The 23,217-nt window shown below is 38.1% G+C and overlaps 1 protein-coding gene across 1 annotated transcript in view; it reads left to right on the forward strand.

Annotated features, from left to right (window-relative positions):
• Positions 1-23,217, forward strand: part of DLG2 (discs large MAGUK scaffold protein 2) — a 984,977-nt gene that overhangs the window by 658,784 nt on the left and 302,976 nt on the right. Inside the window, exons 11-12 of the mRNA XM_053935819.1 lie at positions 1,845-1,969; positions 22,099-22,268. Coding sequence (XP_053791794.1) covers positions 1,845-1,969; positions 22,099-22,268 — 295 coding nt within the window. The remainder of the gene's footprint in view (positions 1-1,844; positions 1,970-22,098; positions 22,269-23,217) is intronic.

Here is a 23,217-nt window from a genome sequence, read left to right on the forward strand (position 1 = left end):
TGTATATTTTTAAATCACTTTGAAGTTAATAATAAACACAACAGTTTTATCTTTAGATATTTGTTGGGGTATTTTGGATTGAAAATCAAATATTACTCAAAATTTTTAGGAATTTGACCTTGGTTTTACTAATGTTTAGGGATTTTATTTCAGGCTTCCTGAAGGATGTATAAGTACATACTTATTTTTTTTCTTTCGTCTTTGACAACTTAATTAATAATATAACATATAGAAAGGATTTCAAGAAAACACTCCTAAAGTATTTAGAGAGTGCATGTTACTGTGAAATGTGCTGTCTAATTAGGTATGTGTTAAAATATTGGGAGAACAACCTGAATCTGTGATGATCCTAATGATGAAAGGGAGATTAAATCAAAGATTTATGATGCTGGCCTGGAGGTGTTTGCTAACTACAGAAAATATATACAGAGTGTTTCAGTATTATAATGATTTCCATATTATAGCTGTCTGGGAAGCATTGCAATATGTGCAGTCCTAAATTCATTTCCTTGGATTATAAATTAGTTCACAATTATATGCTGATAGCAGAGCTGTACATTGTGTGTTCGTCTCTTGGGTAATGAGAATTGCCTCTCTTGTGAATGCAGAATACTGATAATAGCATTCAGAATCTGACATGCTGCAGGCAGGCAACACGTAGGTTTTCACACACAAAATGCATCACATTGAATGCATTGAAGTACAGTTGAGAAATGCAGAAGTGACATTTGATTTAAAATATTTAGAAAAAAAATATATAGAGGTGCCATTTTTATTAATAACTTTTCTCACTAGAACAGAACTAGATACATGGCCATAAGCAGCAGTAAAAGAAATAAACTCCTAATAGTCTGAGAAGCTAATGAAAGAAAAGTATTTTGGTGCCCTAAATATACCTCATTTGCAGTCCATATTCTGCAATATGTATGTAGTTATAGCACTATGATAAGTCTGAATACCTAACTGAAAATACTTTTGGCTGAGAGGCCCTTAAAGAAGCACATATTGCACTGAATTTTATTACACTCCCTATGCATCACGGGTTCTTAAACCTGCATGTACCTTTCTGTAAATAAGACAGAATCCCTTGGGAGAAAAGTTAATTCACACAGAAAAAAAAAAAAAAAAAAACCACATGTACTTAAGGTTGCCTTCTATAAAAAAGCATGACGAATATATACTTCCAAAAAAGAATTAGAATCGTGGTTTTGAAATGTGTGTGAAAAGTGACTTAATTTGCAAGAGTATGTATGTGTGTACATATCTATTTATCTTTCACTATATTCTCACAAATAGTAGAAACAATAAGCGAGGTTATTGAGTGTCTTATAATGTCTTTCAAACATTTTGTCCTATCAGATCAGCAGGATGAAAGAAGGACTCTTGTTTTGTGCATTTTTTTTGTTTATTTTTGAAGCATAGTAAAATACTTCAGAGTCAGATGCTTTTCACTGTTTCTGTTTATAAATGACAGTCATTTTGAAAGTCTTTTTTCAAAGCGCTGAAATGTTTTTAGCCTCTAGTTCTCATTGACTTGGATGAATTAATATTGGAGTTCAGATGCTAATTTATGTGACTGCTTTTGAAAATAAATTTAGGTCAAATCCTGTTTCTGTAGGAGTATCCATTAACTCTGTCATTAGCTCCAGGAAATCTTTCTGTTCACAGCCTCTGTTCTTTAACTGACAATTAATTTTTTCAGACTGAGTCACCTGCCTTCAAGTATGGAGTTGCCAAATAGTGTGCTTTCTTTAAGAAGCAATGTTCCTTTTTCATGCAGTGCAAATGAATTCTGTAGAAATCTAGCATCTGAGTGATGGCTTTACTTTGTATTATTTTTCCAGGGAAATTCTGGCCTGGGGTTCAGTATTGCTGGAGGAACAGATAACCCACATATTGGGGATGATCCTGGCATATTCATTACTAAGATTATTCCAGGAGGAGCTGCAGCAGAGGATGGAAGACTCAGGTAAAAACAAACGTGTGTATGGAAACAAAATGTGTAATTATTATAATTGTTCTCTGGGAGCCACATGCCAACTGGATCTTTCATGGGGTGAGGGGAAGCAAATGACATGACTGGAGTCTCCTTTCTGCTAAGATAGCTGATTGAAGGAGCTTAGAGCAACTGAATAAAGGTAGTTAAATCATGTATAATAGAGGACATTCGATGGTGCCACCTCCTTTTTAGTACCAGGTATTTACTTTAGTGCAAAAGGTAAGATGGAGGCAGCAGGAGGAAACTTGAATATCAGCATCCAAGTCTTCTCTTCCTGGCCTTTGTGTGTTCATGGCTCAAGAACTACATGTTGGTCTTATACATTAGGCTATCAAGACTTCCCAAACTACAAAGCCATTGCTAAATAATCATAACTATATGTAGAGGCTTCCTGTTATTTGGCTGCAGCAGTGAGATGTGTTTACTGCTGTTTCCAAACGTCATCTGGAGTAATCTCCAGAGTGGTCTGCTGTTTTAGATTCTGAAACGAGCATACAGATCACTTGATGAGATTCTCAAATACATGGCAGCATCTCCCTTAAACAAGAGGAACCACAGAAGTGCTTGTGCTTGTCTTTCCTTATGGACTGAATGTAGAAAGGCTTCATCTATTACAAAGGCTGTCACCTTACTGTTGGCTGTACAGCCTGCTAATGCTCCAAAAAAGCCAATTTAACTGGAAAAACTTGGGATAAAATTTTTATGCTTTCATGGTCTCAGCACTGAAATTCACTCTGAGAGCCTTTGCCAAAAACAGATGGTCTAAAATTCATAAAATGTACCAGATGGTAGCAACATTTTTCCTGAAGCCTTTTCCTTTAATTCAAAGCTAAAAGTAAGGGGAATTGGTCAGTTTAAAGAACAAGTTTGGGATATTTCTTATGCTACAGTAATAATCTGGTTTTGGAAGTGATATATTTTTTTTTTTACTATGATAATGATGAGGAGTCATGGTGGTTGGCAGTGCCTGAAGAATTTAGTTTTAACTAAGATTGCAGGTAAAAGGAATGGGACTAATATCATGTAACTTTATGACTAAAATGCAGCTATCTACCCCTAAGCTAGTCTCAAGAAAAACCTAAGCATTTCTAGGTTGTGATTCATCTCATCCTAAAGTCAATGCCTAAAATAGAACAGAAGAATAAAACAGCCTATGTTTTCATTAGTGACACAAATGAAAAGGAGTTTCTTTGCCTAGTCCAGCTGTATTGATCTGTGCTGTAAATGTCTGCATTGGGCCAGATGAGCTTCATGGAAAACACAGCATGAAGAAACAGCAGTGTTTGGAAGTCATGCTATAGAATTAGACATGATGAACAACATAAAGGGGTCTTAAACCTGAAACTGCATTTCTACTAAAAAGAAAATTCCTTGCAAAAAAACAGTGGTATCTTTTTAGTAGAATTTTTAATTACATATGAAAACTTTTTTAGTTTAAGCTATTAAGAGACAGAAGTAATTGCACTAATCTGCTATCTTTGTAAAAAATCAAATATTTCATAACTCATCCCTGTATTAAATAACTGCTGTAAATTTAACTCATGATTATGTCTGTGTTGTAAACATCTTGGAAAGACCTTCTAAACCCACAAAAAGTAGCATACTAAGGCAATTCATTAATTGTTTTTAAGATTAGATGAGGCAAACTTTGTGTTTTGTAATAAAAGTTTAGCAGTACAAATATAATTATCTTATTACTAAGACTTATACAATGTTTTAAGCATATATTTGGTATGGTTATTCTTCCTACTCTCAGATTTTAGAAAGATTCCTCTTTTCCTTGTTTTATCTGGCAAATGGGTTTCACTTTGCTGCAAAGTCACAATTCTGTCACTTTTTAGGAACACCTGAAAATGTAGTTATAAGTGGTCATTACTGGTATGCCACCAAAGGGCCATATCCTGGGGCAGTCTTCACTGACTTACACTATAATTAATTCTTCATAACAGAGAGTTTATCAGGTAGGACTCTGTAGGAACAAAAGTTTAACAACATGCAGTAACAACTACTAAGGGTAGTGATAACATAGGTTTCTTAGCAAAAGCCTAATTTTTAATTACCTAAGAATGGGAGATTGGTGTTTATGGACTGAAAAAATATATACTTTTTTTGTCTGCTTTTCTTTCACACTCTGCCTGCAGATACTCTACATTATATAGCAGTGTGGGCTGTCTGAACTGGCTTCTATATCTGCTGTCTGGTTTTAATCATAAAAGCCTGTAAAATCACTTCCACTGCATTTTACATGACCTCCCTTTGATCTAACTTAGCTGAGTGAAGTTCTTCAAACAGCAAGACTATGAAAGCAACTTGAAAGAAATTAACTTCATGCTCCAGACCCTTGGGAATATTTTACATGAATGCATGGGTTGACAGGGGAGGAGTAGGTCAACTGAAGTTTCACATAAGTCCAACAAAAGCAAGTGCAGCCTACTGCACCTGGGAAGGCATACCTCTCCAGTGGTAGATGTATAGTTACAAGTACATAAATATCAGGTATAAACACCTGATGGGAGGGAGTGAAGATAAAGAAGCCAGACTTTTATCTGTACTGTCCAGTGACAGGGCAAGAAGCAATGGGCAACACACACATGAAATTTCATCTTATCATCAGGAAAGGTATGGGTTTTTTACCATACTTTTTTATGGCTTTTTATGGTAAGGGTTACTGGACACAGGTAACTCAGAGCAGTTGTGGTGTGTCCATCCTTAGAGATATTTAAAACCTGAGACAACCTGAAGCAAATAAACTTGCTTCAGCAGAGAGGGTTTGACAATGGGCTCTCAAGAGGTGCTTTCCCAATTTACATGACACTGTGATTCTTTAATTTGGCCCAAGACAGCAGTGTGCTCTGGCAGCACTGAAGACCAGCATCGAGGTGAGCAGAGATGCACAAAGAAAAGATTGGAAGCAGCAGTCACATGTAGCAATAAGGAAAATTCCAGTTGTGTCTGAGGACAAGAAAGATCTCTTTAATGTAACTGGTGATTCCATGAGATTATGGAATCTCTCTCCTCCAAGAGATTCAAAATTCATCTGGATGAAGTCCTAAGCTATATGATTGAACTTTCACATTGGTGCTGCTTTGGCCAGGAGATGGGACTAAATGACCTCCAAAGATCCTTTCCAGGCTGAATTGTTCTCTGAATCTGCAGATTACTCTTGTGAATAAAACCTGAGTGTCAGACTGAAACTAAGGTGATTAAATTCCTGGGATTTTCCTTTAGTGGAGAACAATACTTCTATTGTCAGTAGGTACAGTGCATAGTGCAGGTGTGTATCACTTCATGACCCATATCTCTGCTTAAAAAATAACAGTAATTATCAATCACTTTAGACTTCACTCATCTTAATAAAAAATTCCCTTTTTTGAGAGACCCCTGAACTTTCAAAAATCAGAGATGCACAGAGCCACTGGACATCTCAAGTTGGAAGGGACCCATAAGGATAATTGAGTCCAACTCCGAGCTTATTTCAGGACTAGTACTAAAACTAAACCATGTAACTGAGAGCATTGTCCAGGTGCTCCTTGAGCTCTGTCAGGTGTGGTGCCAGAGCCATTTCACTGGGAAGCCTCTTCCAGGGATGGACCACGCTCTGAGTGGAGAATCTTTTCCTCATGTCTAGTCTGAATTTCCCCAGAGCAGCTTTGTTTCTTTTCCTCATGTCCTATTGCTGGTCACCAGAGAGGGATGATCAGCACCCCCTCCAGTGCTCTCCTCAAGTACTAATGGATATGTTTATGTACTACTCTCTCTGAAATGCCCTGACATGTAGAACTAGTCTAAGAGCCATCACACTGCGCAACTCAGATTTTAGAAGACATTTAGGGCAGTACACTAACTCCTCATCTGGCAGAATAAAGCTTGTGGATATAGTGTAAGTTCACATATAGTAAATAATATAAAATAATAATATAATATAAAAGATGTCACTTGACAGAATTTTAAGAAAAATTTTTGATTTAATTATTTAGCTAAATGGGATTATAATAACCTTGGAAGTAAATGAAGATTATTTTTCTCTGAAGATTATTTTTCTCTGAATGCTTCATGCCATGTTTCTCTGAAGATTTGAGTTTCAAGTCAGGGATAGACAGAGAATATAAACCCTCTGAAAGTAGCAGTCACTCCCACTGAGTTGAAGAAGAATTTGATCTTTTGAGACTTTTGATGCATAAAAACTTCTGCTTCTCTCTCATTAATGTTAGTTGTCCATGGGCAAGCATCTACTTTTTAATAAAGAAGCTCTGAATTTGGACTTCTTTTCTTCTCTGGAAGAAAGAGAATTCCAGTACTTATGGCTCACTGCCTTTTTTTGTGTTATTTATGTTTATGTCAGAGAAAAAAAAAACAGTGTTTGTTTCACACTTTGCCTACAAAGAAGCAAAGAACTTCAATATAATATTTAGTAGTTAACTTCTTTTGGCTTATCAATCATAAGTGAACCTCTGGCTTCTAAAAGGCAACACATATAAAACCATTCATCATTCTGTGAGAACAAGAGTGATCAGCTTATGGAACTAGAAGCAGAGTTTAGTGGCAGAACTTAATTGGGGAAAGAAAATGACTGAAAGAATGATGCAAAGTTTTCAATTATGATCGAGTTTAAAAGAGCACAGACTCACAAAATATTAATACATTTTTAGCAATCATAAATCAAAACTATTTTGAGTCAAGAATCACTCATGCTGATTATAATTTCTTGCAGTCTAAATTTGATTTTATGGTAGAGATACCTTTCTCAAAAAGCTTTCTTGCTCTACAGGAATGAGAGGGTCATATGAGTTCCTTAAGTATTGCTATCAAAAATACACTTTTCCTTCTTGAAAAGACAAGTTTGAAAATTAGAGTTTTAAAAGGTCTTAGGATCTAAAAAAAGTAAATAAACCAATTTTGTATAAAACAAGAATTCAAATCTTATGTTTTATACCAATCACTTAGTCACAGGAATCTACTGAACCTGTGATACTAAAAGCAGTTATTGCATATGTGATGGAATATGAATTAGTTAATTCACAGGACTGTGAGATAGATTTGAACAGTCCTGAGCTTGACTTTCAAGGGTTAATGTTGTACCAGAAGTTATTTTTGTATTTAAGCCTCAAATACAGCCTTTAAGCTATACTCAAGAGGAAAGAGGGTCGATACAAGGGCTGAGTCCAAGGGAAGAAATTGGTTGTGCTTGGGAGGATGCACATTGCCCTGGTTAGATGCCCAGACCTGAGGTTTTGTCATTCATTCTTTTTTCTAGGAAATGGATTTCCAGTCTCTTCCCATTTGTGAACCTATCAATTGTTTTTCCTTAAGAGCATGGACATGTGTAAGGAAAACTTCAACGGGTTGAGAAAATCAGATCCATTGAGAGTTACTTTTGTCAGACTAATCAGAAACAGCACTGGTACCCCCAGCTAGCTGAGTATCGTAGGTTAAAATGTTCTAAGGCAATGCATTGAACTTCCTTCTTTAGTTAATGTATCTTTCCTTTTCTTTAATTACTCATTGCTAGGAGGTTTTGTGTTGTAAAGCTGCAGCATTTTTTAGGCATGCTGTGTTGTTCTACCATCACCCTGTCAGTTTTCCCCATTGGATTTCTCTCCTATCCTCTACTCTCAAAGTGATTTTGTGTGAGGAAAAGAACGTTATACACGTGCTAATGGAAAGAGACAAGAAGCAAAATAACTTGCCTTTAGTAATCCAGTAAATCAGGGAGAAAACTTGGAATAGATTCCTTCTCTCATGTTTCTGTGCCTTAAAGGCTTCTGTTAAATGCCTACCAGCAAAGGCTCTAAACAAATTAGATTGGTGTTCTCTTCAGTTGTCAACTAACCCACTGTGAAGTGTCAAAGATTATAAATTTAGCTAGCTATATGTAGCAAGAGAGGAACTCTGAAAACCCTTTCTCATGGATATTTGTGGAGGGAAAAAATAAATAAAATATTTTGTTCTGATCAAAATTTTAACATAAGTCTGTATTTCACTAAAATGAAACAGAGAGGAAAAATGGTGATTTCATGCTGTTACTTCAAAGATTGAAAACTGGAATTGACAAACACTGCTATTGTGTGCAGTTTACCTGAGAAACTCAAAGGAAAGAAGAAAGGGAGGAGAGGAAGCAGAAGTGAGTCCCCACCTGAGAGCTGGTTAGATAACAGACACCTATGGACTGTGCTTTGCCTCTGAGAAAGACTGAAGCTCAGATCTTTCCAGCAGCAGGCACACAGTTGTTGCCCATTGATGTCCATTTGTAGCTTTAGATTGCTTGCTAAAAATTGAATTGAGAATGATGCTATGAGGTCTTTTCAGATGAATGTGAAGAGCCCTTCCCAGGAGAGATCAGGTTCTTTACAAGTGTGTCATGTGCCTCTAATACAGCTTGGGAACGGGCTTTATTCCACCATCCTTATATATCAAAACAAAAGTGTGTCAGTTTTGTGATTAGCTAAGTCCCTGTTAACTTCTGATCTTGTACTAAGCCTATCGGTACCAGGTCTATGTGCGTTGCAATGGCACACGGCTTGTTCAGGATGTTGTTATAATTACGGTGCTGCCACAAAACACTGATTCATATCTGCACTGTTTACAGGCCTCTGACAATGCTATTAGTTCAGTACATAATTTAGCAGTAAGTTAATAAAGAGGCATTCACCCTATTAGGCAAAACATGCTTGCTTTGCAGACAGTCATAAATTAGATCATGAATTATTGACTGTTCACTCTGTCCTGGTTTGTGTTAGGAAATTTGATCTTATTAACTCTGTTTGTCTGTGTAGCTGTGTGTATCTTTTTTGAGTTACCATGAAATTGAAAAAAAAAAAAAGCATTACCACGGGCGATCTACGTGAAAAAGGCAGGTCACAAAATTCAAATCTGATTTTCATACATTATTTTCAAAGTTGAACGTGTCTTACCATGGTTCACATTTTAAGTTAAGAACTTATATGTCTTATCATTAATGGAATATTGGACCATGTAATTTTGTTCTCTGTTGTCTGCACCACTTCATTTTTTGTTGGCTGAATTCTTCTTTCTCTCTTTTTCCTATGTGAATTTTGCATTCTTTGTTCAGTATTGCAGATCCCCAGTGTGTCTCTGAATTGGTTTATACTGTATTATTTATCATTATTTATATTATGCTTTTCCTATTTTGAAAATAAGGTGGTAGGCTTTAAAAATTCTTTTATGAGATACAAGGAAAGTAAAACTATGTTTTAACAGCTGAATTGTCAGGCAAAGAGAATAGACGTTGATGAGCAATAAAAGGTACCTCTCTGGATTGTGGTATTTGAAACTGATGAATTTTAGGAACTTCTTTGTAGACGTCAGCGATGAACGTTTTTATAGAAGTTTTCTTTTGTAACACAAAGCATCAGTACCTTCCTCCGTACATTTCTGAGCTGTTTTCCATTGATTGAATTGCACTGCTTATGTCTAACACTTAAGCAAATTAGCATGGTACTAAGTCTAGCTTATGTAAAGCCCAATGCACTAGAAATTCCATGCAACGGTACTGAATTGGTTAACAGGTCTCTCTCCAAAGAGTTCCTTTATTACCCATCCTGCCTGAACTACAGTCACTCCAGAGTTCTGCAGTAGCAGAACAGCACCATGCAGCCAAATCTAAGTGATTATTTCATCAACATGTTTGCACTGATACTGCAGTTACGAGTTTAAATAGCTCAGTGACAATTTATCTGGAAGAAGCTTTCTGTGGTTGCATACCTTAGAAATCATCAGCTTTCTGTGGACTCCAGTATTAGTCAAGGAAAAAATATTTCACATCTCTTCCTGTACTCAACAGGTTCAACACTCTGGGGTGCCATTGAATTTTTCATTTCTTTCAATTTTCATGAAACCTGAAAATTATATTTTAGATGAAAAAAATAAACTGACTTGAGTGACCATAAAAAAAAAAAAAAAGTTCCTTTTATGCAGCAAAGATCTTATTTTAAATCTTCTAAGAAAAAACTTGGTCAATATATTGTTTCTGAGAGCCAAAACCACTAGTACATGGTGAGACAGTTCATACTGTGTCAAAACTGCTGGCTGTGGCTTGCATAAAGAATTTGGACTTTCAGACTTTAGCCAAGCCATATCTTCTAGCAGTACATCATCATTGTTACATTCCTTACTCCACTTTTATTGCAGCTGTTAGAGCAGGGGTTCCCCAGAATATGGAAGTTTCAGTGTCAAGCTTGCAAGATGTAGGAAAACTTTGTTTCGATGTGCTGCTCATGTCATGCCATCCTGTGTGCTACTCCGAATCATAGCAACACAAACAACAAGCTTAGTGTTTCCTCTGTGGGGTACCTATTTGCACCCTACTCTGAGTTGCAGCTGTGTTGTATGCAATCTAATGGTACTGATGCTCCGAAGCTGGTGGAGGTTCTTACTGAACTTGAACAACGTGTTTTGTCCTCCTCCATTTTTTGGCTGCACCTATGTTGGGAATAGCTATTCCAATCACACCTAAGCAGGAGGGAGGGTTTTCTGCTTGTCGGTGCAAGCACGGTGCTGCTTCGTTTTGTGCTCAACTTGCTGGGCCTGATCTTTGGTAACACTTTTCTTCTTTTGTGCTCAAGTTTCCCCATTTGTAAAATGGATACAGTGATCATTATCTTTGCCTCACGGGGGTTGTTGTGAAGCTAAAACGAGTTTATATTTGCAAAGCCCTTTGAGAGCCCCAGATGAAAAGTACTTGTAAAAATCCTGAACCTGGGATTGCCTCCTGGGTTATCTGTTGTAACTGGTTTTCCTGCACAAACCTGAACGCGCTGCAGACTCTGCTGGTGTCAGCTGGGAGGATTTTAACTTGGACTGAGGAACAGCTGAGCAGTTCAGTGCCTTCAGCAGGCAAAGCACACCTTGGTCCCAAGTCAGCACCTCGGCTGTCCCGTGGCTGGACATGCCACAGCCTGGCCCAGAGTGCTGCCATTCCAAGCCTCTGGGCCCCGCAGCCCCCGTGGCGCTGGGGACAGCCAGACCAGAGGGCTCCGAGGGTAAGTCAGGGCTGCGAAGCCAGAGCTGTCCCTGCCCTCTACCACACCTACAGCGCCTGGCCCGCGGCACTTTCCAGTACCTGCCAAGCAGCCCTGCAGCTGGGAGGAGTTTGGCTGCTTCCTGATGCCCTCATTCATCCTAGGCTTTACAGAGATTTGTTTTCTTTCCCTTTCCTTTATCCCAACCTTCCTCTCACAACACCCCACAGCTACCTACACCTCCTTCTGCTCATCCTTCACCTCTCCGCTGTTCCACTCCGGCCTCAGCTGTTGACAGGCAGATATGACTCCTTGTCTTGTGAGCAGCAATTTTCCTTCTGGCCACCATTAGAGGCTGCCAGAGCCACCCGGATCGAGCCGAGCCAGCAGCAGGGGCTGGATGTACTGGGAGTTCCAGCACTTGGTTGCTAGTAGGAGTAGTTTCCGAAGGAAAGCATCGTTCATGGCAGTGGCAGGAGAAGAGACGCAGAGAGACTGAGGATAACTTGGGAGTTAGAGAACGGACAGAGGAATGGAAAAATGTGGTAAGAGCAAAGGATATCAAAACTGAGGATTGAGCTGGATGAGAAATATAGAGGGTGAAGAAATGCAGGGTGGGAAAATATTTTGGGAGAGGGGAATAGAAAAAGTTCCTATAGAACTTTCGAGAGGTTAATAAAGAAAATTTGGTACAAGTTTGAGCCCATTTAAGAGAATGCTTATAGAGCCCCTACCAGTCCCAGCATCCTGCCCACCCTTTGCATGCCCCCTCCCCTTCCTGCCCTGTCCTGCCCATGCTTCCCTGTCTGCTTCCTCAGCCATCCGCTGCCATGAACTTGCCATGGAACACAGACATTTAAACACAGCTGTGGGCTGGCTGGGCAGTGTCTGCAGGTGTAACCTGGTGGAGCTTCTGGCCTCAGTCTCCTTGTGTCCATGCTGCACTGCTTCAAATCTTTTGCTTTTAGTAAAGTCGTGCTTCATTTCCAGTAAGTTGAGGTGGGAATCAGGTCTGCAAAGTGCAAAATTTTCTTCTACATTTGGACAACTGTTTTGATTTGTCTTTTATATTTGTGTGTCTGGTTCATTTCCAACCCAGCAGCTTTACCTTGACGTATGCTTGTGTATTGGAGTCCCAAACTCTGTTTGAAGAGGATCCTAATTATGCAGAGGACATTTTAAAATGAATAATATGGGAAGTGTAAGATCATAAACTCTGTACAAAATTACCACAGGTGTGGCTTACCTAGCAAGAGAGTTAATTTGCCTTGAGTTATTCTGGCCAAGCAATAACTGAGACTTTGATGGCACAGAAAAATAATTTCATTATAAATGATTTAGAACATCTGTACCTCCAAAATCATTATGCAATGACAGGATATCATTCTACTTTCAGGATGTTTGTGGTAAAGGAAAATAAATGATGAAAGAAGAGGTTCTCCTGCTGTAGATGTACTCAAACTTAACTTTTATTCTAGAAGTTTATGCTTGAGTCTATGTGCAAATTGAATGGGTGTCAGCTGCTCCTCCCCTCAAGCCCATATAACTACACCCTGTGAGATGAGCTGCCATTAGTTAATAACTACTCCCCATGCTCAAAGTGTGCATTAGGAGATGCAGCTCTTCTGGGAGGCATCAGATACATCAGAAGTGGGCTTTTGCTTCTCTCCTTGCGCTGCATGGGAATTTTATGTGAAACATTTTTAACCTCTCTGATTTTTATCAGACACAGTAAGAATGGCACTTCTTTTTAGTGTTGTTGTTGGCTCAGCCATCAAGTAGATAGATGAGAAATTTTATCTGCATGGGTTGTATTTTTTTTTCCAATGGCAAGGATTTAGAGAATTACATTTGGAGCTGATTTAGAACTTACTGACATTTTTAGCACCTTAATGTTATTGACCATCTTGCATTCTCTTTATGAGTAGATTTGAAATAATACCAAGTCAATATTTTACCAAATTTCAAAATTTAATATTGATTTAGAAATCAATAGTGTGAAGTATTATTACAATAATTTTCATAAGAAATATTATTATTTGAAGCTGAAGTTTCTTAAATTATATGAATGCTCATTGCATGGGTATTAGTTTTAATATTTTGGTAACAAATTCATTCCTACAGCTAAAAGTTGCCTTGACTCTCCTTACCATTTTTTTTTTAAATCAGTAATTTGAAATACAAATACTTAACACATTTGGCAGCAGTACATTTTTAAAAGTTTTCAGTGCTTGTGTCAACATATTTAAATTACACTGTTTCTTTATTTGGCTTGTAGTAATTTAAATAACCTAATTTTTAAGTCTGCATTGCCCTTGCGATCATCTCTCAATGCAGTGCTGGGCTGCATCACTGTATAAATTTTGCTATCTTGAAATTCCAGGTCTAAGAAGACTTAGGAATATTATCCTGAAGCTGAGCAAACATTTTTTTGGTACAACATTAGGTCCAAATTGCTTTCAAGTGCCAAAGGGAAAGAGCAAATCAAGGCTGCCTTCATTCACAAAAGCAGTGGCAAAAATCACCTTCCAGGGGAACCTGCATTCACTGTCCTCTCTCTGGGGAATGTGAGGCTCCTGCTTCCAGAGGAGTAGTAAGACCACCAAACTGAAGAGGCTGTGAAATCAATGTTTCCTCTCAAGGTTCTTTCACTTCCTTAAAGACAAGTAAAGGTTACTTGGGCCAGAGCAACCTTGTAGTGAATGTGGTGTTTTGAAAGCCAGGTAGATGCTGTGGACCAGGGTCCCCTCTTCATGGATGCCCTGAGGACTGCTCAGCAGCAATCTTACATGGACCTGCATACATTACTGTGGTTGTTAGCGTTCATCACATAGAATCATTGAATGGTTTGGGTTGGAAGGTCCAAAAACCCTCTAGTACCAATCCCCCTGCCATGGACACAGACACCTTCACTAGACCAGGTTGCTCAGAGCTCCATCCAACCTGGCCTTGAACACTTCCAGGGGTGGGGCATCTACAGCTTCTCTAGGCAACCTGCATCTCACTATCCTCACAGTAAAGGGTGTTTTCAAGGGGTCTTCTCAATATCTAAATCTACCCTCTTTCTGTTTAAAGCTATTACCCTCTGGCTTTGTCACTATGTGCTCTTGTAAATTTCTGTAATGTATGTAAAGATTTCATCAAGTCAAAGGAGCAGGATGCTCCCCAGTTGAGGAGCTGATTTAGAATTTAGGAATGGGATACTAAGACTGCAATCTAAAGACAGCATTACATTATACAAAGTGCAAGTATTTCAGTGATGGAAACAGGAAATGAAAGTGTTTTTCTGAGATGACATTGGAGACAGCAGATTGTTGTTTTGATTTTTGCTTCTATGACTGCCTAATCTTGTTTATTCAATTCTGTTTTCATTTGGAGCTTATTAGATTTTTTTTTTTTGCTTAACTGGAAAATTTGTTCAGCATAAACCAATGCCATTTTTGTCAAGAAAAAAAGGATGATAAAAAATTGACCTTAACTTCCCATTTTATTTCAGAGTTCTGTTGTAAATCTGTAGGTGTTACAAGCAAGAGGCATTCAGTTATATAGACAGATGAGTGGTGGTGTTTCCATCTCTGAAATTAAATCAGTGTTACTGGTAGTTCAGCTATATGCCTTTGGCTTGAAGAGCTTGTCTAGCAAGGCCTTTTAGGATGAAAAATCAGGTGTCATATGTAGGAGATTATGATGACCAGAGAACCTATGTTTGCTCTCCTAACAAAAAGATTTGGGGATGTTAAATGAAACTAATAAACAGCAGGTTGAAATAACCACAAGGAGAATTTTTAACTGGTAGCAAAGCTGTGAGATTCATTGATAAAAAACACTGGGGATGTTGAGTTTTCATGAGTTTTGAAAAAGGTTAAATTAATGTAAAATAAATTATCCAGGGATATTAATTGGAAAAAAGAAAAAAAAGTCTTTTTGGCTCATGAAAGTCCAACTGCTGAAAATGTATTCTGGGTAAAAAATTGTGTTAATGTTTTTCCTTTACCATCTGCTAAAGGCCACGGTTGGAAAGAATCCCCAGACTAGATGGAGCCCTGGTCTGGTTTATCACTTCATATAACTTTTATCTTTTAGATAAGCACCTTACTCCATACATTTTAGCTCCAAGCTTGCTTTAGTGGGATCATTCTGGCCATGGGGCAGCACTGTCTCCATTTGGCCAAGGGCTGGATCTCTGTGTGAGCCACTGGGTGTTTGGTAGGGATGTGGTCAAAAGGTTCAGCAGGACAGCTCCAGTGCAGGTCTTCTTGCTGGCTGTCTTGCCTTGCTGCCTTGGTGTGTGCTTGCAGCAATCCCGCTACCAGGGGCCAAGGTTTTAATCTACTGAACAGGGTTTTGTACTAAAGGTTTGTCACTGCTCTCTTCTGTTCCTGTTGGGAGCCACTAATGATCCCCTCTTGAAATCAATCACTGCATGTCAGGATGTGCAGGAGCTCAAGGTAGTGCTAAATGAGCTCAGCATTGCAGAGCTGCATTAATATTGCCATTTACTTGTGGTAATTGGCTGTTGACATATGGAAGATATTGATCTGGCTGGATTTCTACCCTAGATCTACTCTGTCAGTGTCTGTGCTGGCTTGAATGTCTCTGCATGGGATTTGTCTGTGCCAGTTTTGATGTAATATGATGTGTCTTTGAGGTCAGATTCCAGATATTAGGTTGGGGAATATTTTCAGCCAAGAGGTGTATGTGTATACATATATACACACACACACATATATATGTATATGTGTATTTATATATACTCCCAAAAACAGGCACCCTTTGATAAAGGCATTCCAAAGACTTTCCACCTAAAAGGACAAAAGGATCTCTTTGGAGTGGCAGAAGGGGTTAACTCAAAGAGAGCCCCAACTTTGTCCAGGAAGTTCTCAGAAGCAGAGTAGGGTGCAGAAGGGATCCAAAGTCTTTAAACAATAAATAAACTGCTTTTTTAGCCAATTTTGTGCCTGGAGTTTAAGGCCTTTAAGAAAATAAGAGAGAGATTTGAAAAAAGGAAATGCTGATGCATCCTCTTTTGCAACTGTGTGAATAGGAATATATTCAAGCTTCTAAATATATTTTCTTCTAAGAGTCTAAAGGCTACAGGGACTTTTCCATTCCTAATTATATAGTGCAGTATGCCGTCTGTTTCTGACTTACAACTTCAAAAATAGAACTTAGAGTCATAAAAGAAACACAAGGAGAGGGATAAAGAGACGCCATATATGATAAGGAAGTGCTCTGCTAATATTTTTACTGATGTTTGTAGCCAGGCACTTGGGTTTTAAATTCAGTGACTGTTATGCAAGCCCTTTAATACACTGGCATTTCATTAAGAGGCTGTTTAAAAAAAAAAAAATCTGTGGGTAACTAAAGCAGTAGCAAAGGACAAGCAATGTAAATGTCTTTTGACGGTTCTGTTGCTGTGCTGGTTGTCTCGGGTCTCAGCAAGGTCATGTCTCTAACAGGGTATGGAAGCACAGTCATCTCAAGCATAACGTATTCTGAAATTCAGAAGTATTTCCTAAAATCTGAGTTATTTCCTGACAGTTTGAGCTTTGGTCTCTGTTCTGGAAGTGAAATAAAGCTCCAAGTCCTCGGATAGGACACCTGTAGATCGTGGTGGTAGGACCTATAGCCTCCCTGGATGTGATCTGAAGTTCTTGACTGCATTATAGCAGGCACTTTTACCTCCAAAACCATCACTAGACAGACTCCTGCTATACAAAGGAGGAATGTCACTTGTACGTTTTATTTCTCATGCAAACTTTGGGAGGGTAAGAAGTAGGACTTAGTGCTAGCCTGTCCCTGGATATGGAAATGGGAAAAATGACTGGGACTGCCCTGATCTAGAGGGAGTGAGCTGAATCCACACAGGTAGGCTTTTGCTGATGCTCTTCCAAGTCTTTGACCTTCTGCCATTTAGGCAGGAATCCACTAAGAGATCACTTTCACTTGGAAGGGTAAATGGCTATTTTCTACACCCAAAATACTGAAAAAATTCAAAGGAGTGAACTGTGGGGATAACCAACACAAATTCAGGTTGCCCTCCAAAACCTTATGGGGTTTGGAGGCTGTGGGATGAATGCAGGTGTTGTGCTATAGGACAGACTGGGTTTCCATTATATTGTAGTAAAATCTGCACACATACTTAAATGAGAAACATTTTATAAGAGGTGTTTTTTTATTTTTTATTTAAGTCTCTGGGATGATAATCATTCCAGTTGCTGATATGACTTGCGAGTCTGCAGAAGCACTGCACTAGGCTTGAGCAAGCACACCCTGCTTTTCAGCAAGGCTTGTTAGCTCAGCCATCCACCAACCTTTAACAACAAGCCTGTTGGCTCCCTGGGCCAACACACTGAAACTGGCTTGCCAGTGCAAGGGCAGAAAGCATCTGCCTGGGTGAATTTACTTAGGGAGGTGCTGTGCAAGAGCTTAGTTCCTGTCTTTGCACACACACGCACAGGCAGCTGCCTTTGTGCTTGGTTGAGGTGATTGCCTTTCAACTCTTGCTTCTGAAGACTTATTGCAAGGGCAAGTGCAGCCAGGAACAGGCAGGAGACTGCTTTGTTTGGTTATCCAATGTTTATGCTGAGTATGCCTGGGGGCTGCAGTGAGGGCTAGTTCCTGTTTGAGATGAGCCAAGAAAGTGTAGACTCTCCTCTGGAAAGCTCATTTAGACTGTAAAGAGGAGACAAAGGAAGCAGGATGCAGGTGAGGTTTTAATCCTACATTTATAGACTATGAACGAAGAACCTGGTGGAGGTTGCACACAAAGAGTTGGGATGACACCAGGCCAGTATCATTGGGGAAAAGCTTATACTGAATTGAATTTATTTCAGTGCAATAGATTATTGTCATTGATTCAGAGGCTTGAACGATGATGTTTTTCTCTCAGAAATGAAACATTGTGGGTTTAGTCCTTATTTATTTTACTCAGAACTAAAAATAATTCTGTTCTTATTAGAAGCATAGGCTAGATTCAATACTTCAAATAGTGGCTTCATGTTAAATACAGTTGGATTTACCATTTTATTGCATCAGTATTTCCACATATTTTTAAATCAAAATCAATCCTAGGATTTCAAATTATTATTAAGTTTGGTTCTAATTCTGCTGTGTCATTTTTAAGTTACAAAGCCCCCCCCCCCCATCATAAGTTTTACCAAGTAGTATTTTCAGTAGTCACCATGAGGTATTTGGAATTTCATTATAAATCACATAAGTGTCAAATTTCAAGTTAGGATTTGCTGTTACCTTCAGATATTTTTCATAAGCACTAGTTCCCCTCCAGCTTCCAGAGACAGGAATTTTCTTCCCCTGATAAATTTTATCACTTTATTTTTGGAATAGACATAGAAGTAGTTTTATACTACTTTATGAAGTCAGGAAGGGGTCTAAGAGTATACATGAATTTGCTACAGAAATTGGATCATGTCTCTAAGGATCATTATACATAAGGAAACTATGCCCCAAGGTGCATGCATGTCATTGGCATTTAGTGTTAGCTCTGTATTCTGTGATTTTAAAGACACATCTGAAGACTGCTGTAGTAAATGTAATATCCTTTATTCTGAGTTCTTAGTGGAAATTTAAAAAAAATATTATTCCTCTTTGGAGGAAGTTATATGACCTAGTATCAGTATGTGCATTTTTTACCCCATCTGCTGTAAATTTTAGTTATTACGTTATTATGGAATAGGAAGGGTGTGTATAGAATAAAAAAAACCCATATAATAATAACATAATAGAACATATATATACATAATATAACATATATATATATAATATAATACAGCATAATAACATATAATAATCCTTTCAGCTAGCAGCCTAGAATCTTGTGTTCTTGCTTAAAGTGCTGTGCTCTTGTGAGTTCTGAAAGAAAGAAAGGAAGCTTTCTTAGGGAAGCTTAGGCAAAAAAGGTTAGACAATGGAGCAAAGGATAAAGAGAAAGTTTAGTGTTTCTTTGTCTTCTGTAGCCTATCTGATATCTCCGTACTGATATATGGAGGTGTATATCTACCTGATATATTCCATAGTTTTGCACTCATTCTCCCATTATAACTATTTTTACCTTGATTTCTATGCTCTGACTGAAGAATAAAGAAATTCCATCTCAATTTGAGTTTTTCTGAGCAGGCAACCAAAAAAAATCAGTTAACTTTGGTTAGAAAGAATCTGTGAATGCTGGCCATTCTGCAATGGAAAGCATGGTAACCCTACTTCTGGAAAGCAGTGTTGTCCCACTGATACGACTTAGCTGGAGGTGTCTGGATGACAACTAAGACCTGTGGATTACTACAGGATTTGGTATCATTATGTTGATCCATGGAGTACAGATTATTCCCTAGTTCTTCAGTCTATAGTTAGTTCCAGTTAGCTTTGTTATGGAGCTGCAAGTGGGCTAATGTGTGTTGGCAGGACCATTTGGTGTTTTGGGGCTCTTAGCTGCCACACCACGCTGCTTTGGGTTTCCCTCCAGGGCACCATATTGCACAGAAAAAGGGAACAGAATGATCATTATCAGTTGTCACCTACTATATGTCCAGTAAGCGCCTAAGGATTGTACTCGTCTTCTTTACTTACAAGTTGACTGAAGCGTTTATTGGCTTCTCAAGGATGTCTGCAGTTTCTTGATAACAGTAAAAATCAAACTCAGATGGATATAATGAAGTTAAAAATAGGATTTTTTTCCTTAATATAAGCCCTTATCTGCTTTGAAGATAGCAGCAACAATTGGTAATCCTCTGAGACCCTGACCTTCACCCTTAACAAAGTATCTCTGATATTTCTTCTATCAGTGGTAACTGTTTTGCATGATTGTTGCATGTGTTCTATATTTAACTATCCAGGGTGCTTCATATCGAATTTATACTACAAAAGTTTTGTAGGATATGTTCATTATGTCAAAGAACTTACATGAGGTAGTGCGCTATATGAAGAGCTGCCTAACTCATTTTAATTTGTTACCTGGTTGGGGGATTCTACAGACCATAATCAAATTAAGTGTATGCATAATATTTAAAAGCAGGCCTCCACTACTTGGAGATATTGATGGATGAGAAGCTCAACATGACCTGGCAATGTGCACTGGCAGCCTAAAAATCTAAGATGTATGAGGTCTCTCCCAAGCCAGACTTTTCCCTGATTCTATGACAATACAACTACTGTTGTATGTATTGATGAAACTACTAGAATCTCTTCTGTTGGACTTGTGTTATCTTGTGTTATGAGGCAGATCTTCCCCTGGGCACAGGTCTGTCACCATCTGAAACTAACTTACAGGTATAGGGCATATCCAGCAATAAATGAGAAAAGAAATCACAAAAATAAAATTTTGCCATAGACTTGCCAGGTGAACATAAAGCCAGGAAATTGCATTGGAGAGCTACTTGCAAGGGCAGAATAATTTTTTCCCTGAGGGGTAAGACCATGTACTTAATAGTCTGAAAAAATTTTCTTAAACTGGGTTTACTGACTTTTTTGCTATTATCCTTTTAGGTTTATTATGTTGCAGCATGTGCATACATGTTCTTGAATATTGTATTTCTTTATTAAAAAATGAAAAATTAACTTCCTTATGAGGAAGAAAAAAGCCTACAGGTGTGGAAAGGCATAGAATAGCAGCACAGTGTGGTTTGGGTTGGAAGGGACCCTAAAGATTGGACAGTGACACTCTCTATTAGACCAGGTTGCTTAAAGCTCCTCCCAGCCATGGAAATATCCAGCATTAGAGCAAACCACCAAACCTGACCTTTGAATGATATCTAGAAACTTTGTGATACAGTACTTTTGCTCAGAAGTGAAGCATGGGCTTTGTGTCCTTTTCATGTTTTACTAGTTTCAAATAACTGTTCTTTTTGTCATTTTGATTTGAGTTTGTTTTAAACAAAAGCAGCAGGACAAGAACATGGCAAAAACCATCCTAAATTCTCAGAATTCTGATAAACTTAGGTAAAGTTTCATTCTCTCTCCATGTGCTGACTCCTAATCAATATCCAGATCAAGTGTTCTTTTGCTGTAAAGAGTCACATTTAATAGTTGATATTTATGTATAGAAACATATCAAAAATGGGGAATATTTTTAGCAACCCACATTTACTTCACTGATTATCCTTTGAGACGTGCAGAAGAACACATTCATTTACAATATGCCTTTTTCTATTGTACCCAAAATACTTAGAGGCATCTCACAACAAATGTACTGCACAAGAGCTGTACAGTCTCAATTAATCTAGTTCTTTGGAATTTGCTCTTTTCACTTGTCCTCATTTGCAAATAAAGGATGGCCCAGTAGTTAAGTCATTGGTGTGCTGCTTTGGAGATGGATTTTACTGCTCTTAAGTTGTAGATTTCCTTTCCCACTAGGACAAATCTGTCAGATAAGGGCAATATAGTTCCATTTAACCAGGACATTGAGGGTGATTATCTGTCCATCGTCAGATACTGTAGTAAATGCTCAAAGTAAGAATATGAGGGAATTTTAGTAGTATTCTAATAAAAAAGAAAATGTGATTACCATACAGCAGATCTGGTAGCCTAGAGTCAGTGTTGAAAACAAAGAATTTGAGTAAATTATTTAGCATCAAACATTCTCTTTTAAATTGTCTGCTTTTTGTAGGACAGCATTTTTACTATGACAGCTTTTGTATGACACTGTGAGATTTCCATAAGAGCAGCTATAGTTGTCCTTACTATGGTCTGTAGTAATAGCATGCAGTGTGAGTGTTTTAAAGCAATTATATTGTTTAGTCAAAAGTGTTTTAATGAAATCTGTAAAGACAAGTTATTACTTATTTCTATCACTATGGTGCATGTAACCCCAGTTTATGAAGGAGGACGGTAGGTGTGAGCGATTGAGTAGACTCCAGTTTGAATCAGGTGTGTCTTTTGGAAGGACTGAGTGCTCTGTCTCATTGCTTGTGAAGCATATTGCATTAAGTCTGTCATCTGGCAGATGTGGACTTGATGATCCTTGTGGGTCCCTTCCAGCTCATCGTATTCTGCGATTCTAAGATTCCCAGTGAAGTCATCTTCATTTCACAGCCCTGCTGACAAAACTTTGTTTGGTCTAAAGTAACAACTGAAGCACTTAGTACCTATGGTTCTTTGTTTTTCTTGTAGGGTCAACGATTGCATCTTGCGAGTGAACGAGGTTGACGTGTCAGAAGTCTCACACAGCAAAGCCGTGGAGGCCCTGAAGGAGGCTGGTTCCATAGTGCGATTGTACGTCCGGCGAAGGAGGCCTATACTGGAGACCGTCGTAGAGATCAAGTTATTCAAAGGACCGAAAGGTAGATAAGAAAATTAACAAGACTTCCATTTTAAACTTGGTGTTTAACCTCTCTTGTAGCTTAAATGGCATCTGACCTTGTTCATTTACTAACTGGTTGACCTGTCAAATACTGAAATGTAGTTCATTTAGGCTGGTAGAACTTGAATTCATGGTTACATCTCTTTCTGAAATGTGAAGGAGTTCAAGGAGTTTGCTTCATTTGATGTTTACCGCAGAGATGTCTCATTACCTTCTAAAGACACACAGAGATACTATGTGGCAGCACATCTACTACCTCTAAAGTTCCTCTGCTCAGACCTTTGACTTTGATTCAAGGTGCTGTTGAATGTGGAGTTTCTGAATTCTTCCTCTTTTCAGAAGGCATTTTGATTATCCAGCTTGCCCTCTACTTTCGTTACGGCTTTTTCTAGTTATCTTTAGAACATGAAGACAAGAATATCAACTTAACCAGATCCATAGAAAAATTTTATTTTATTCTTCAACAAAATTTTGTGGAAATCTAGCACAAAACCTTCACTAGTCTAAATGAACTTTAGCACTTCCAGCAGAACTTTATGGTTACAAAACAGAATGCCAAATTCCTTTCTAGAAGCATTTTTCTTTGTAACTAATTTCTGGACAAAGAAAATGCACATTTTCACAGTACATGTGAATAGAATGAACAGCAGTTAATTTTTTTTGATCCATAATAGCTATTTCATAAGCAGGTCTTGGATATATATATATAATGAAATGAAGACATTTGCATGTATCTTAATGTATGTAGTGCACATGAGATTACTCTCCCTAATTTATCTATGTGAATAATCTGCAGCTTTTTCTACCTTACATGTCCCCTCATGTACTATTATAGTATGCTTCTCCATAGGGTTTTTTTTGTAGCAGTAGTGGAGTATATTTAATATATTGAGACATATTGTTGAGATTGACCTCTAAAACTCAAAAAA

Source organism: Vidua chalybeata, chromosome 2 (assembly GCF_026979565.1).
Source record: "Vidua chalybeata isolate OUT-0048 chromosome 2, bVidCha1 merged haplotype, whole genome shotgun sequence".
Classification (NCBI taxonomy): Eukaryota; Metazoa; Chordata; class Aves; order Passeriformes; family Viduidae; genus Vidua; species Vidua chalybeata.